We start from the raw sequence: 17,713 nt of genomic DNA on the forward strand, positions 1-17,713 counted from the left end.
ACTCCATGGATTTCCACATATGAAAGGTTTGCCGCATGAACATACAAAGAAGCATGCATTTTCAAGTTTGAACATCCACATAAGTCCATTTCAATGGAGCACGTTTTATCCAACACACAAATATAGGAGTGTTACATTTTTTTTAGCAAAGTCAAAGAATTGTTACAATCTTGTATCAAAACTGAATCAAATTTGACTTTCATTCATGATACATGGTAGAGGTAGATGCCTACATAATTGATTATTTATATTTGACTTTCGTAAGAATAACAACTTTAATACATCTCCCAAAGTTACAAAAAAATATTATTATAACTACAATCATCAATCCATTTTCTGGTTTGCAAAAAATAAACCTAGAAACTCATGCACTCATGTACAGTATGTATTACCGCAACTCAATGCCCCCTATATAACAAACACTCACACCAACTACTATATTTGTATATACACACAACAATATCAATTAGGTGGTTATCTTCCAATTTCAGTAATCATTTATAAGCCTTGCTCCTTGTGCAGAATTCTTTATTGTCACAATGATCGTGTAAAATGGTACTTCTTAGAACATATCCTTTGTGAGTTCTTCAACCAGATCATCAGTTATTAGACATTCTATATCTCTTTCCAAAATATTGATCTCATCATTTATTAATCCAGACCAAGGGATGGATCCTAGGTGTTGAGCCACCAAAGTATCAAGTGAATTAGTAGATATGTCAGATGGAGGATAAAAAGAAACACGGATAATGTCCCACACTAACTTCAACAGTTCCTTTCCAGAAGGTGGCAACATGGAAGGGTTGCTTAATTTCCTTCTGAATCTAGACAATGTCAAAGGAGGTCCAAGAACAACTGGAAGTGCCTCATTTAACAAATCAAGCAAAACTTTGTGGTCTAGCTTACTCTCATTCTGATCCTTGATACAGCTTTCATCATTTTCCTTGACCAATTTCTTGTGAGATTCTTCCACTTCTTCATAAACAGAGTTGCCAATAGGCTTTGCAAATGTGTCCCCTCTTAATAAAGATTTATCCCATGAACCGAAGTACAGACCAGAAGCAACAAGTAGATCTCTTATGTAAGATTCTGCTGGATTCTCTAATTGGTCTAATTCAGACTCAGCAGGCTCCTGTTTCATAGTCAAGTCCTCAAGACCATCAGATTCAAGTTGATTGAGTTGTCTCCTTAGCTCTGTCACATCAACAATAAAATTATCCTTTTTTGTCAACATCATTTCATGCATGGAACACTTTTCTGATCTTTCATACATTCTAAACAGCATCACAAAATCAAATCAAAACAAGGTTGATCCCTCTGAAATCTGAATTTGTCTATAATATCCACAATATTCAAATCAAATCCCATAACATTAGCAAAGTCTTTCACTGAGCTAATTGCTGGCATACCGAATCAAAGATTCTGCACTATTATTGTTAACCTCGATTTGTAATTATACCAAGTTACCAACTTAACACATACCCAGTTTTTAAAAATTTGGGTTTTGTAAGATATATCAAGAAGATCCAGATATAGCAACTCATGTAAAAGGTGGAGAATGAAAGAAAATGTTGGAAAAAAAAAATAAAACCCAAGTTAGATATACATGGTTGCAATAACAGAAATTATATAGCCCTTGAAGCAATTTATCCCAGGATGGAATTCTGAAGTGAATTTAGCTTAAAAACCAACCTCTAATCTTGCAAGCTAGTACACTATCCATTTGAAGAAAAGAATAAAAGATTGTTCATTTATATAACTTCATATTGCACATGCAGTAAAACCATAATAAACTACCTTTTCATGAATCAAGTCTATGATATCATTGTTCAATGCATTAAAGTTAGAATTATAACATACAGCATACCATTCAAACCAGAGCTGATATCCCTGAAAACCTGGGGCACAACATTATCGTCTCTTGAAGACACGTCAGGAGTTGATATTGGACTTAAATATTCAGTTTGCCTCCAAATGTCTTCATGAGCACTGCTGTACACAGAAGCAGGACTAGGAGGTACCTCAGTGGAGTTCTCCTAAAGAGCACATGACAGAAAATCTGGTGATTAGATAACAACTATATATGAAATAAAATAAAATAAAATAACAAAGGTCATCATTGAGAACCGTAAAAAAATATATGAAAAACTTACATGCCTCTCACCACAGTTCATGAGAACTGTTGGTCCACTTGTGGCATCTCTCACAAAGGGACCAAATTCGTTACCATGTGATTCTACCATTGATTGAACCCTTCTGCCAAAAAGCCTCCCTCTTAAAGCAAGATTATATCTAAAATTGGAGACTCTTTCTTTAATATTAAATCTATCATTTTTCCGTTTCTTGACATCAACAGACATAGTTTCAACAGCTTCAAGCTTCCTCCGAATCTGAGCACCAGTTAAAATATGGCGGTCCTCTAGAAGAAGCTTACCAAATGATGTTCCTGAATGTGATACAGGAGCAGACAAGGATCTTACAAGGTTTCTTGGTGATAACTCCTTGTGGAGAAATATATTCTCATCAAGTTCATGCCTGAAAGATCCTGTTTGTATTGATGTGTCCTCTTTGGAAATTTCCCAGTTACTTGCATACTTCTTAATATTCTCCGCTGGCTTTAGTCTAGCTTTATGGTTGTCTAATGCAAGTGACATTGATTTTCCCTCAGGAATGTCAGCATGTGCTTCCCTTCTCACAACATTTCTTAGCCTCTTGGACAAGAACCTCCTGGTATCTCTGCTGAAAAATTCTGGGGAGCTTGGTCCATTGAACTGCATTTCACTTTTGTATGATCCTGTTGATTCTGAGTGGAGTAAAGTTGTGTCAGTATCTCTAGTCACACTTTCTCTGACTTGCTTTACTATGTGACGGGCTATTAGTTTAGGATCAGATGGCTTTTCATTGTAAGGTGTCTCAATTCCACTCCCTCGAACCACAGAACCTTTTTTGACAATTTTACCTTGCAGTTCACATTTCAAACGCTCTTTCACCTCTTCAAGAAAATCTTCTATACTATTTCTTCCTTGTATAGTTCCCGACGAAATAGTCCAATTCTCTTCATGGTTGCGAATGCTATCAGGACCAGGCTTCAAGATAACTATCCTAGTGGGAGAAGAAGACATGTCTAATTTGTTGCAAGATTTCATCAGTAAGGACTCCTCAAAGTCTCTACTTAGTGTTCTGCTCCTTGGAGGAAATGTTCTCCTTTGCATAGCTGGGATTAGGTCCATCATGTTACCATGATATTCTGAACCATAACTGTCAGGTGGCATTTTGAATGAATGGCTGTCAAGATCTGCAAGTTTCCGTGCTGCTGCTCTTTGTAAAACTGAATCATTATGCATCACCTTTTCCTTGTTCAGGTTTTCTTGAGCAAGCAATTGTCTAGGAGCACTGCCAATTTCAACAACCTTTGAACACTCCAGAAACCTTGCTGCTTGATATGCTTCAAACTCTTTCTTGAATTTTTGGAGTTCCTCTTCCTGAGGATGTTCTCGCGGCCTTGGTTCTCCAAAACTCCGGTTCCATCCATCATCTTCATCACCTATGTCTTTATATAATGAATCAAAATCCATCTGGCTAGAAGAATTAAAGTTGGAAGAACCCCAACTAACTGAAACCCTTCGATTCACTCCATTGACTGATGACCTCTTCCCCATGTTTTCACTTATTTTTTTGTCTGATGGAACAACATATTTAGTGTCTAATGGCATTGTATCTATCCCCATCAACCTTGCCACAAGGCTTGGCGCATTTTGTCTGGTGCTTGATTGTTTGGATAGCTCCTCATTGATCAGTTTTTTCATTGAACCCACGTTTGAATAGCGGTTATTCTCAGACCTGCCCTTTTCTTCTACTTGATAATTGTACTGAAAATTCAAATCAGAGTACAAGTTAAGAATGAGAAGAGAGATTGTGAGATATTAAATAAATAAAGCTAATTTTGCTGCTATTGATAGGAGTGGGAAATGCAACATTATGAGTTTACTGTCAACACATTTGATTAAAAAGTACGTATGAAAACATGAGAAGAGTAGTATAACAAAATCAGAACCGTGCTCAACATTTTGCAATCAGTGAATTTAAACAAAGGGAAAATCAATCAAATCCATGAAACTATCAATTTTGGAAATGACAAAATGTTTATACTTAGTTGAAGAGAAGAATGACACAACTCACAGAGGCTTGATAGTTATCCACTAAACTACAATTAATGGAGTTTTAACTTTAAACCAAAACTCCAGCCATGACTGAACCTATACATGAGCTCCACTCTCCCACAACTTTTAGGGGTCATTCTCAAAATTCCAAATTGTAAAGGTCATTGTTAACAAGAACACAGGAATAGAGGCAGGAAATATGATGGTGTTTTAGACCCTTAACAAGACATGAGAAGAGAAACATACTGGTAATTTTCCTTCTGGACAGTAGTTCTTAGGTGTTTGTACTTGCAGATCTAGACTATTGCGAGGAGCTTCCAGGCCTACATGACACAATTTAATAATAATATTAGCCACAACATTCTAAAATAAAGGCAGAACATTCGAGACTTCATGGATATTGAGAAAAATGAGGGGAAAACCCTGAATTTCAGCAACATATCTCCAAATTTATAACAAAGTAATCAGCCTATTCAATTAGATTTCTTCTTAAGTGAAATTTTCCAACAAATATATAAGATGCTCCCCAAGACCGGAAAGAACAGGCAATGCCTATCAAAATAGGCGATACACAAGATAGGCCACAAGCTTTGATATCACATTAGATTCCATCTTAAAACCAATTGGTGTCAACTGAAATCACCCAATAGATATATAACCTGCATGCATGATAGGAAATGAGACAGGCGATATGGGACTTCCAGCAGTTTCATCATATCAATAACATTTCTAATATTGTAAAATACAAATTTGGCAGGCGAATTAGCTATTAGCATTCTTCCGTGGCAGGAGTGAACCATAAGAAATTAGTGCACCATTAAGCTTCCAAATAATGTGTCTTCCCTTGGCAGAATATGCCGGGACATAAACCTAAGAAGGTTTTTTGTAGCATAAGTGAAGTTTTTCTTAAATATGTAAAACAAAACCTACCACCATGATGTCTCTTACGAGCAAGGACTTTCTTGGCCATCCTCCCTTGATTGAATTCAAAAAAGTGTAATAAGCCTCCCATACAGACAGAGGGCCTACTAAAAGACTCTCATGTCCTCAATTTCATCTTCCATGTCTCATTCCATTAAACTTCCACTGGTTTTGTCTTCCGATTATTATGATAATATCCCTGTGTAGTTTGTTCCCTACAATGCCAAGTCATCATCAGGTATCAGTTAAAGAAAATTCAGAAGTCTACGGTACAAACATCAAAGATCCCAACATCTTAAAATTTAACCAAAAAATAAACATAAGACTGATATGAATTGCATTTAAAACCAAAAAAGGAAAAGGACATATAAAATAGAAACAAATCTATATATGGAAAAAAAAAATGCAGATGTATACTAATGAGGAGGATTCAGAATTTTGAAAACCAGTCAACCAATCTTGATTCACATCAGAACACATAAGTCTCCATGCCAATTCAGATGCTATGAGCACACAAATTCAACAACTGCACTTTTGCATTTAGAATGATGGATGACCTTTAGGCCTTATAAATAGCAATTGTATCCTTTGTAGAGCAAAATTAGCATGAAAGTCAAAACCAAACAATTAAAACAATTTAGTATTGGGGAATACCTGAAGACCAATATCTTCCAATGTCGCATAAAACAATGAATTATTTTAAGAGTGATATGAAAAGGTCAAGTCAGCAAAATGTGTAAACTGCTTTCATGGTGATCCAAAAGAGAGAGAAGCTTTCAGGTGGTACAAAGTACAAACATCCCCAATAACTCAAAACAGTCTCATCTTCATAATTCACTCATGAAAAGCCAATCAGAGAAACCCAATAGAAGGTTTTGAGAAAATGCATGAACCCCACAACTCTGAACAATAAACATTGCTGTGCTAAACAAATCATTCACTGCCTCAATTTCCAACCTTTTCCAAGCAACACAAACACATCAACGCACGGATGAGAAAAACACAGAACTAATCAATATACCGGTGAATGGTGAGAAGATTCAGAACATAGAACGTGTGAAGAGGCAAAACGTCAAGTGTGAATCAATGAAAAGGAGAAGATGGGTGTGGTTGAAAAGCAGGAAAGTATCAAACTTGGTGAAAAGATTGAACTGGGTGGAAAGGAAAAGGTAGAAAAATTGAAAGCGAGATGAATGGTGTGTAGTGAGGAAGAGGGCGAGAGATTAAAAGTTTTGTGAAGAATGATTATGACAGAAGGAAAAGGCTACGAGGTTCATTGCCGGAAATTCAATAATAATAATAAGTGAGCCAAACCAGAGTGAATCTCTCTCTGCTCTTTTTTCTTTACTCGCTCATCATGTTATTCTTTTATTTGTTTTGTTTTAAAAAAAAAATAATTGACAATTCTTTTAGTATTTCTTCTTCATAAGAATCATAGCTACTATAACTATACTACACATAGCCCCATAGGCTTTGTCTTCACAATTTTTTTTTTCATTCCTAGTAATGATTTCTTTGAAAATATAATATAGGAATATTATTTTTAGGAATTTCAACAAAAATTGTTTGGTTATATTTTTAATATTTTTAGAAATATTTTTTAAAATTCAAAATAATTTAAATAAAAGATACATAAAAAAGAAATTGATGATTGTTCACTATTTTAGCCTCTTACGAAATATTTTCTCTCATTCTCATGGGAATATCTCATCCCAGTCCATTCGTATGGGAATAAACGTGTGAAAATATATGATAAAATGAAAGTTATTACATTTTAGGAATCAATAATACCCGAAAATAAAATTTGAAAACTTGTAACAAATAGGAGTATAATATTCACATATTATATTTTCAAGAATAATTTTTTAATCCGTAAAACAAAAACATTCTTATAAGTTAATATTGTTTCTTGATTTCTTTTCCTTTTTCCATTGAATATCAATATCTCTATTGAATATTAAATATAAATTAATAAATACAAAATACAAAATTAAAATAGTAGAGATCAAGTATTAGAGGTGTCAAGCTACTGTTAATTGGTGTTTTGTTTGATAAAACTGCTTTTTTGAACAAGGGTTCCCTCTGTCCTTTATGTTCAAATGAGGCTGAGTCAAATGATCATTTGTTCTTTTCTTGCAGAAATTCAAATGAGGCTGAGTCAAATGATCATTTGTTCTTTTCTAGCAGAAAATCTCTCCCAGTTTGGGCTTGATTTGGCTCCTTTCCACAGGCGTTTCACTTTTTTGCAGCGCATTACTAACTCTTTAATTAAGGGTAGATCCACAACATGTGTTCAAGGAAAATTTCGTTGTCTGACTATAGCAATTACAATTTACTGCATTTGACTGTCTAGGAACAAACTAATTTTTGAAGATTATCAATTTTCTGTAATAGAGGTTATTAGGAAGATTAAGTTTCTTATGTATAGACAAACGCATATGTTGTATTTGTTTTAACATCTTAATATAGACTTTCTTGTATTAGGAAGATTTTTTATTGTCTGTAGCTGCGGGGTATGTCTCGTTTATTATTGTATTATTTTAGATTTAATATAATTTATATTTTTCCCAAAAAAAAAAAAGTTTGCAAAAAACAAAAAACAATAAAATAAAAAGAAGACCAAATTTATAGAGAAGAAATCAAATTACTTTAGAGTAACTATTGATATTGATTTTATTGAAATCTCATACATCCTAACCATTGAATACCAAGTTGTTAATTTTCACGAAGTTCAACAGGAAAAGAAAATAATCCATAACAACAACTCACAGAAATAACTTGAATAAAGACAGGGATCACGGACAAAAAATGTAGTAACTTATGAGAATCTTTCCTTTTATTTTCAATTTTCAACTTTTGACGTATTACCGTTTTGAAATTGAAAGATAGTAAGAAAATAATTCTCAAAGTTTCTCCACTAATAAGATGTGACATGTTGTTGTGATGTCGGAAAATAAAGTTTACCACATATATAAGCTTGAGAAATATTGATAAAATAAATATGCTTCAGAAATAAGTAAAAAAAAAATACATGCTTGAGAAATACGTTAAAGATTATTCATTTCAATGATAGGACAAAATCTTACTTGTGACACCTTACCGGACCAAATTATGAAATTTATAATAATTTTTATCTTGAAAGATGTATTTGTTTATGTATATAACTATATTGAGTATTATTTTGCAATAAAAACAATTAATGAAATACATTTGGTTTATTTTAAACGTATTTTTAAGACGCATGTACGTAAGAAAAAAAAATAGTTGCATTAGTACGTGAAAGGACAGAATAAATATTGACATTATTAAACAATAGATTAACTGACATAGTACAAATTAATTATTGATGCAATTAGTTAGTGCACGCAACGAAAGTAACAGAACAGCTCAGAGATGACAGAGATAGAGAGGCATTGGCAGTGGCTTTTTCTTTTTCATTCCCTCAGGATTTTCGATTCTTTTATTTGTCCTTTTCTTTTCTCACTGTCTCATCTCCACTACTCTAATCTGAATTCACAAAAATTATAAAAATGATTTTACACCTTAAACTAATACTGTCATTATTTGTAACATCTGATTACATAATTCATAAAAATTTTAAAAATAATTTAGTTAATAATAATAAATTTATTTTAAATATTTTTTTAAAATATTATTATTATTACTTATGTTTTTTTCCTCTTCTAAATACATGTTAATACAATTTATTTCTTATTTAATTAAAGATATTTTTAATCTAAAAATAATTAATACGTAAAATAATATGATTGAATCTTATATAAAAGAATAAATAAATTTTAAAAGTTTATTCTTATATGCACGAACGATATAATTGTATTGTATGATTTTTACCTATAATTTTTTGTTTGTTTGAATGTTTCCATTATTTTCTTCGAACCTCCGTCCTGCATGTGCAAGTGTGACCCTTTTGTTCTGCATGCTTCATTTCGTTGGGAAACTTTTACGACAAATCTCAAGTTGAGACTTTACTTTCTTACTCTTTTTTTTTTTTTACTGAGAAAATGACATGATTGAGTTAATAAATTTAATGCTGTCAACAGGTTTCAAACTATTGAATCTTGAGATGGTAACACGCTTAATGGTTATTATTATTGTAAAAAAGTTTTTGGCATCATTTGTTCTAATCATACTTCAATCTTATTATTGACTTCTGTTGTTTCGAATATAAAAAAAGTACATTTTTGAAATGGACTGAAACTGAAGAATCGTTAATTAAGAAATAATAATTTGTTACATACTTATATGAAATAATGCTCCCTTGTTAATTTTATCTATTAAACATCTAATTTGGTAATTTCTTATATATTTTTCTTCTTATATTATCTTTAACTTTTTAAAATGTATATCACATTAATTTTTTGTATAAATTTCGATCATACTTACATGTGTTATGCATGTGTTGGGGTGTTAGAAGAATTCATTTATCCATGATTCATCTGGTTCATTTTTTGTAAAACTCAATCCAATTCATTAAGTTGTTCTTAAAAAAAATACTTGAATTAGATTGAATGAATTATATAATTAAATAGATGAAAGATAATCCATCCATTTAATTCTCAAATCCAATATATAATCTAATTAACACTTTATGAATTAAAATCAATTGAACATGTTTTTTAATTTATTAAATATTATCTTATATATTAATTTTATGATTTACTTAAAATAATTTAAACTTTGAAAATAACTATTTATTTTTTAAAATTATCTCTTTTTTGTACAGATTTTTGAAATTATCTTAAAATATCAATAAAACAAATGATCATTTCTTTACAGTGAATTAAACAAAAAAAGTTATAAAAAAATTGGTTTTAAAAAATATTTTTGTGAGTAAATGAGATAAATTATTTTAAAATAATATTAACAAACTTTATTTTTAAAAATAAGATGGATTGAATATTTATCCATAAAATAATGTTATTAGACAGGTTAGATGGATTTTATTAAATGAGTAATGGACATATTACATTTTTTTAATGAATTTTTAAAGGACCATAAATGAGTTAATGGATCGTTTTCAATCTATCTATTATAATTTGAATTAAAAATTATTCAAAATACTGTATATTGCCTTAAAATAATAGTCAACCTATGTTATCTTATATATACTAAGAAAAAATAATAGATAAATAAAAAGAGTAATAATTTTACAAAAACAATCTTATATTATATTAATTTATTTATAGATCTCGTTATCAATTATTAATATTATAAAATATATATATATATATATATATATATATATATATATAAAAGTGAAAAAAATGTAATATATATTATTACATTAAAAAATTAAAATAATAATTATTTTAGGATAAATTTTTTTCTCTTACAACAATTATGATGTGGAATGAATAAAATATTTGTTTCACTGATTAGTAACATGCGTAGTGCTTAGGTTTTTAATAGATGATTTAGTTATTGATAACTTTGATACAGTTTGCAATGATTTAATTAAGAGTCAGTAAACTTATAAATATTATAAATACGGATTTGACTTTTTTATTGTTCTTTTTCAAGTTGTTTCTGTCCATTTAATGCAACTCCATAAAAATCATAAAAACGATATGATTTTAAAGAGACAACGGGAAAAAAAACCAAATTTCATAAATACATTGATCAATTGACTATGTCATTAATTAGATCTTTGCTTTGACTCTGAGGTACTTCAATAGTACACTAATCGATAAATTTAAGGCATTAATAACAACAACAATATAAAAAATGCATCATCAAAATTATTTAATGATCCTTAACATATACATAGTGGATATTTAATGATCCTTAGCCTTTGTAAAGTTACACTGAATAAAAAAACTCCATTTATTAATATAGTAAGTCTTTAGTAAATTTGAGATGTCAATTAATACTGGAATGCATCATCACCATAACTAACATTTTTTTTACTATATCAATCCATTGTCATGAACATTAATGGTGAACAAGTTTTTATTTATTTATTTATTTGAACGGATGGTGGATAGGTTAAGTTTGAAGTAGTAGTAACTTTTTAAGAACACTCTTTTCCCCTTCATTTTTTCTTATTCCCTTCCGTCTCTAATCCCTCACTATCCCTCCAGGGAGAGCCACTTAATAACCATATTATTATGGTAGCTCTTAATTCATCTTATTTCCATATACATAAACTAAAGAGTCAAAACTACTAAAACTCAAACGTGTACCCAATTTGTTTTAATTTCATGGATCTTATTAAGAACACCGGTTAAGTAATAAGGAATTAAAAGATGATTTGTTTTTATTATTAAGAATCACACAGGAGTGCATGCGCGCATTTTAAAATCATTGGGGAGAGTATTTTTCACATTCCAATAAAAAAAAAAATTCTTTTTACTTTTTTAACCATCTGCCTAATTTTATTAATCCAAACAATATAATCGTTCACTAAAAATTTACATGTATGTTTTTCCTCTGCATTTGTTTGTTCTCAGTTTCCACTTCTATTTGTTTAAGTTGTAGTTCATGGCAAAAGGAAATTCTATCAAAAGGTATAAAAAATTATTTCCTTACATGATGTGATTACTCATATTACTTGTCATTTTCTCAACATAGAAATCAAATGAAATGACTAAACTTGTCATTTTATTTAATTTAGAAATAAAAGGAAAAGGACCAAACCATATATGCTTTTGGAAGAATAGGATGGATATGCTCGAAATCTTTGAGATTAAAGTGAACACGGCTTATGATTAATTAAAGAGAATAAAATGAAAATTACACAAAAATTTGTTACCAAAATTTAAAAAAAAAATCACCTAATACCTTCCTCGTAAATTATGTGCACTATCCCTCCAGATGCATTGTTAAAAAAAATAAAAATAAAAACCCTCCACAAACAGATAAATACACGCTTGAGAATTAAAGATAATGCATAGACGTTTTTAGAAGTTGAATATACATTACGTAAATGAGGGTTTGTATACTTTCCCGAATTTCAACCGTTTAGTTTTTTTTTTTTGGTGTGTGATGCATGAATTAATTTATGTACCTTTTAAAATATATAAATTGCATACAAATAAATATTTTAAAATTGTAGTATTATTTAATTTTGCTAATTATTAATTAGTAATAGAAGACAACTTTATGTCGTTTTTAACGTGCTAAGAGATCTTTTCAGACAAAGTCGAAGCCTAAAAAGTTGGCAACCACTCCTTGTTCTCCCAAGTCACAAGGGGGGCCATATACAAAGCCTTTCTTGTTGCATGGAATATAAAGTATTAGAATTTAATTAGGTTAGGCTATCATTTTAGAAAGAAAAAAAAAAGTGTTAAAGCCGTATGTTTAATAATATATAAAAATGTGTGCAAACACGGTCAATATTAGATATATTTCATTATTAAAATGATAATTATTCCCACACTTAAAAGTAATGAGACTAATCTTTCAGGAAAAAAAATATCAATCAAAGAGAAACTTTTCTCTTCACATGTGGGGTTCTATTCACATGGTTAGGGATAAAAACCTCTACATATAGTTAAAGAGGATCCAAACTACTTGTTCCTTGTGTTACACACATTGTGGATAGATATAATTTATCCAAATAAAATTTTTTAGATATAATTTACCCGGGAGTCAAAATGCTTACTATATTATATTGCAGGAAAAAGAAAAGCTTCCTATATCACTTGATATGATCGATTAAGTAATCAACAGGATGATATCTCAATTATTACTTCTGCAACTTCATTGACAAGCGGCGCATGACAAGGAATTAAACATTTGTATTTAATACACTATTCAAAATTGCAAACTATTGAGATGGAAGCTTACAGAAGATGTACACCTTATAAGTTTTACTGCACTTATTTAATAAACGAATTATCCATTTTTCTATCTCCCTATGTTTTATTAGTATATACTAATAATTTCACAATTAGGTGAATTGATTGCTTTTTGTCTATTTAAAATTTATCAACTAAGTATTGTTTTGTATTTCATTATTTATGCCAAAATCTATTCTATTTATTTTCGTATAAAACTTAAGAGTAGCACCTTAAATGTTTTTTCTAGTGTTTTTAAACTAAAATTAGAGTTTCACTAAGTAACTCGCACAATAAAGACAAAATAAAAATTGAACACTTTACCAAAGTAAAACTCTAATTTTAATTAAAAAAAATTGTTATATAAATACTTATAATAATACAGTTCAGTTTTATTCCCCCAAAAAAACTAGGTATTGCACAAGAGACTAGTGTCTCACCACAACTATGCATGGATAAGTAAAAAACTTGGATAATTAGAAATAGAGGAAGAGGGAGTTAAGGTAACAATTTTTATTTTTGATTGTTTTTTTTTTTGTTCTCAAAATTTACTTTAATTGCGAAAGCTAAAAACTTTTCAAGGAAAAGACCTCCATGGCCATGGGCCACATGTGGCCCAAAGTGGGTAAATTCTCTCGTAAAATAAAGCTTTATTATATGCTAAAGGGAGGAACATGGTTCCTTGGGAGGGATTCCCCATGAAAAAGGCAAAATAAAAGGGAGCCCAATTTGTTACAACTCAGAGAGGGTAATGGCGCCAATAGGACCTAGGTTGTAAAGGGTCTCTTTTTATTGTAATTATATTATATTTGAGAGAGTCGCTCATGTGCATGAGAGTGAGAACCCTGAAGTTGTGATGAGATGACACATTGGTGAGAGTGATGAGTCATCACCATCAATCATTATTTGGCTTTCAATTGGGGACCATAGGATTTATTCTATATAGCCAACTTTAACCACTCTCACGTGGTTCCATAACAGCTCCACTCTACTTTTTCCTCTTAACTGGGGCATACCCTTTCTCCTATGTTTTGGGGTCTTTCGAATGAACATACTGGAGTTGGTAATTGCTATCAGTGATGCTTTGGGATTGGGACGGGCTTTCATTGTCGTTTGGGTGCTTTCCCTGGCCCATTTGTAGGTCCGTCAATATTCCTTCATTATTATGCTGCTTGGTTCAAATTTCAATTAATCCAATTGTGTCTGATTGACGGCTCATACTAGGTACATCCAACATTATTGTTGGTGCACCCAATATTTAAAAAAAAAAAGCCAGAAATGCTCCTTCTTCTATCTTCTTCTTTAAAAAGGTGGGTGCACAGTGCTTTTCGCTGTGAAACTTTTTTTTCTTCCATTTCTCTCTTCCGTGTGATTTTTTCTTGCAATAGGTGAGCTTCGGTGAAAGTGAAGGGGCTGGTCGGTGTTTAATGTTGTGGTGATTGGTTCGACGTCGGCGACAAACGAGCTACACATTTCTGCTGGGTGTGCGTGAGTGAGGTGGTCTGTAAATCATATGGATCAACTTAATCCGTAAGACTGATACGAATCAAGTTGATCCGTATGTTGATATTAAACGTACGGATCAAGTTGATCCGTATAAGCCTTATGGATCAACTTGATCCATAAGCTTATACGGATTTTGAATTTGTAACATTTATTTAAGTTTAATTTTTTTAATTATTACTTTGTTTATATTGTCATTTTAAAAAATAATTTAATTGTTTATACGTGTAGAATGATATAGGGTTTTTGCATTTTACTAATTATGAGTTATTGTGACTGACAGTAAAAGATTAGATGTATTATATGTATTGTGCAGTTACTAATCATGAGTTATTATGTAGAGTTTTGTATTATATGTATAGTGCGGTTAAGTGTTGTATGTCTGTGTTGAAATTTTTGATTTATTATTAAGATGAACGAAGATCAATGGATGTATGACACTATAATGTCTGGAGAAGTTGATATGGATGATCAAAATGAACAAGAATGTGGTGTGAATAAACCACAAGTTGATTGTTCGGATGCGTTCAATACTTCTCAGGTAATAATGTTCATTATCGTGAGTGATTTAATAAAATGAATGTGTTGTAGAAAACTAAAGTTGTCTGGGTTGCGTTGTAGGTGTTTGACAACCGAGATGATATTTTGCAGTGGGCTCGATCTGTTGCTCATGAAAACGGATTTGTGGCGGTCATTATAAGGTCTAACACAAACACTAGTAGTAGAGGAAAGACTTTGTTTGTATTAATTGACTGTGAAAAAAGTGGTGAGTATAGGTGTAGGAATAAAGAATTTGTTAGAAGAAATACTGAGACTATGAAATGTGGGTGTCCCTTCAAGTTTCGTGGCAAACTAGTGGTTGAAAGGCAAGGTTGGATGATGAAGTTGATGTGTGGGATTCATAATCATGAACATACCTGAAGTTGGTAATTGTTATCAGTAATGCTTTGGGATTGGGACTGGCTTTCATTGTCGTTTGGGTGCTTTCCCTGGCCCATTTGTAGGTCCATCAATATTCCTTCATTATTATGCTGCTTGGTTCAAATTTCAGCTAGCCCAATTGTGTCTAATTGACTTGTATAAACTTGGACTCTATAACCAATTATAAATATAAGTAGTTGGGCTTTTGGCCTTTTTTAGCTTTTTGTGCAATACTTTTTTATACTAAGCCCATTTTTTGTTGTTGAAATTAAGAAGCCCAAGGGTAATACTAATACACCTCCTATTTATTTTTGGGTATTAGGTATCCTCGATTAGAGGTAGGAGATTTGTTTAAGAGATTGGTCTCTCCTGACTAACATATACTCTTCCATATACATAAGCCTAGAGATCAAATCATTGAAAATATACTTTAAAAACATAATTATCTATCAATTATATCAGGTCATATTGATATATAACTTTTTTTATAAAAAAAAATCACCCATTCCGAAATGTATTTTCTAATTCTTACAAACTCGATGAGTGGATCCGAATAACAAAAGCTATATTCCATTGGATGAGATCAATCACACTAAATCACATGACTTACTTGGTGTGTACAAATGTGATATCACACCAATGCACATCACGAAAACCATTTCTCTTCTTTATATTAGATGACACATGATTCATTGATTATCTTATCATCTTATCTGCTGTCACCGTATTATGGACATGTTTTAATCTCTATTTAATATTAAAATCCCCTTCCTATCTCAGCGGGGGTTGGTGGGAAGGTGCACTGGTTCATATGTATAATGATACAATTTATCTACTTCTTAACACTATAATTTGTAGTAAGTAGGTGTAATTTTGTTAGTCTAACATTATGAATGTTATAAATTTTCTTATATCATGTTTATTTTTATGAATAAAAAAATCTACAAAATATAAGTTTATCATAAAACACTTTAATGTGATTTTTTTTTGTCATACAGAATGTTCATGGATGGGGTTGGGTTGGATTTGACTAAATATGTTATTCAATCTGATTAAAATTCTATAGGTTGGGTTGGGTTTGTATATTTTTTTTTTCAGATTCAACTCGACCCAACCGTTTATGATCCAACCCAACTCAACCTAATCATAAACGAGTTAAGTTAATTGGGTTTGAATATTAAACTTTTTTTTTTAAAAAAATAGAACAATAATTTATTTTTGCCTAAATTTTTTTAAGTATATAATAATTAAATGCACTCAAAAGAGATCAAATTGTGAAAATATTTGACTAATAGAATTAATGATTTCAATGTTAATATAATTTTTTTAAAATTTTGAATAGAAATAAAGTATGATATTAACATGTAAAAATATAAACAAAATCAAGGTAACGATAGAAACAATTTAAAAAAGACAAAAAAATATATGATTGATTTAATTTGATGAAAGACAAAAAAATATATGATTGATTTAATTTGATGAACTATGTGAGTTAAAAATTACTAATGCGTTTTGTATTTAATAATTAGCTTATATATAATAAATTAAAATATATAGTATGAGTTAGGTTGAATTTTAAAAAATAAAATTTACTATCTAATTCATTCATGATTAGATCTTAATCAAATTGAGTTGAATTTGACCTAAACAATGTCATTGTGATATTGACTATTGCCTACCGTTAATTTTTTTTTCAAATTTTTTTTACTAATTACTAATAATAAAATAATTGGGATTTTCTTACAAAAGTGATGCAGTTAAAGTGGAATAACTTAAATTTCAATGCGTGACGTGGGTTAAGGATATATCGTATCTAATATGTCTTTCTATTCACAAACAAAACTAACATTGTAATAATTCAGTAAGAATTTACCAATAATAATAAATAATAGATAAGGATAGATAAAAGGGTTTTTATTTGTCAGCATTTCAGTAAGTTCGAATTAGGCCTGTGACGTGGCCTGTCTTGTAATAGGACAAATTATTCATTTCCTTTCAAACTTTCATGTTCATATAAAAAAATGAAAATGCAAAAGAGAAGAAGCAAACTCGTTTGAGTGGTGACACGTACCCTTAAATAATACCTAGGACCCACATGGAAATCTTCTTTTGCCACCGTGAACTTGTCTGAGGAAAACGGTAACCTTTCCGAAAGAACATTATTCTTTGTTTCCTATAGTCTTAAGTATTAACGACACTGCTCTCAAACATTTGTTTATTCGTAGTCTCTGGCTTTAATTTGTTTGATGGAAAGGGTTAGAAGGACCAACTCAAATAATTTTCTTAATGGTTTTAAGAAAAAATAAAAGCAGTGTCAGTGTATCACTTTAGCGTAGGCCAATCCATGAAAGGGATAACAATTTCAATAAATAATAATTCACTTTATAATTGGTTGAATTTTAATGAGAA

At 30.7% G+C, this 17,713-nt stretch overlaps 2 protein-coding genes across 3 annotated transcripts; one reads left to right on the plus strand and one right to left on the minus strand.

Moving 5' to 3' along the window:
- Positions 1–226: 226 nt before the first annotated feature.
- On the minus strand, positions 227–6,420 carry LOC100789616 (uncharacterized). Of its 2 annotated transcripts, none has more exons than XM_006573465.4 (6): positions 5,736–6,420; positions 5,091–5,296; positions 4,407–4,483; positions 2,154–3,869; positions 1,868–2,036; positions 227–1,194 (listed from the first exon to the last, which is right to left on the minus strand). In XM_006573465.4, exons 2-6 carry the CDS (start codon positions 5,170–5,172, stop codon positions 563–565), a joined length of 2,676 nt encoding a protein of 891 aa, XP_006573528.2. In that variant the 5' UTR covers positions 5,173–5,296; positions 5,736–6,420; the 3' UTR covers positions 227–562. The 2 variants fall into 2 exon arrangements, with proteins under 2 accessions (XP_006573528.2, XP_014631071.1); XM_014775585.3 differs by having other exon boundaries at positions 6,103–6,419.
- Positions 6,421–13,983: 7,563 nt separating this feature from the next.
- Positions 13,984–15,521, plus strand: LOC102666981 (uncharacterized). The gene is made up of 2 exons (XM_041016042.1): positions 13,984–14,924; positions 15,005–15,521. The coding sequence occupies exons 1-2, from the start codon at positions 14,796–14,798 to the stop codon at positions 15,302–15,304; spliced, it is 429 nt and encodes a 142-aa protein (XP_040871976.1). The 5' UTR covers positions 13,984–14,795; the 3' UTR covers positions 15,305–15,521.
- The last annotated feature ends 2,192 nt before the right edge of the window (positions 15,522–17,713 follow it).

This window comes from Glycine max, chromosome 1, assembly GCF_000004515.6.
Source record: "Glycine max cultivar Williams 82 chromosome 1, Glycine_max_v4.0, whole genome shotgun sequence".
In the NCBI taxonomy this organism is placed as follows: Eukaryota; Viridiplantae; Streptophyta; class Magnoliopsida; order Fabales; family Fabaceae; genus Glycine; species Glycine max.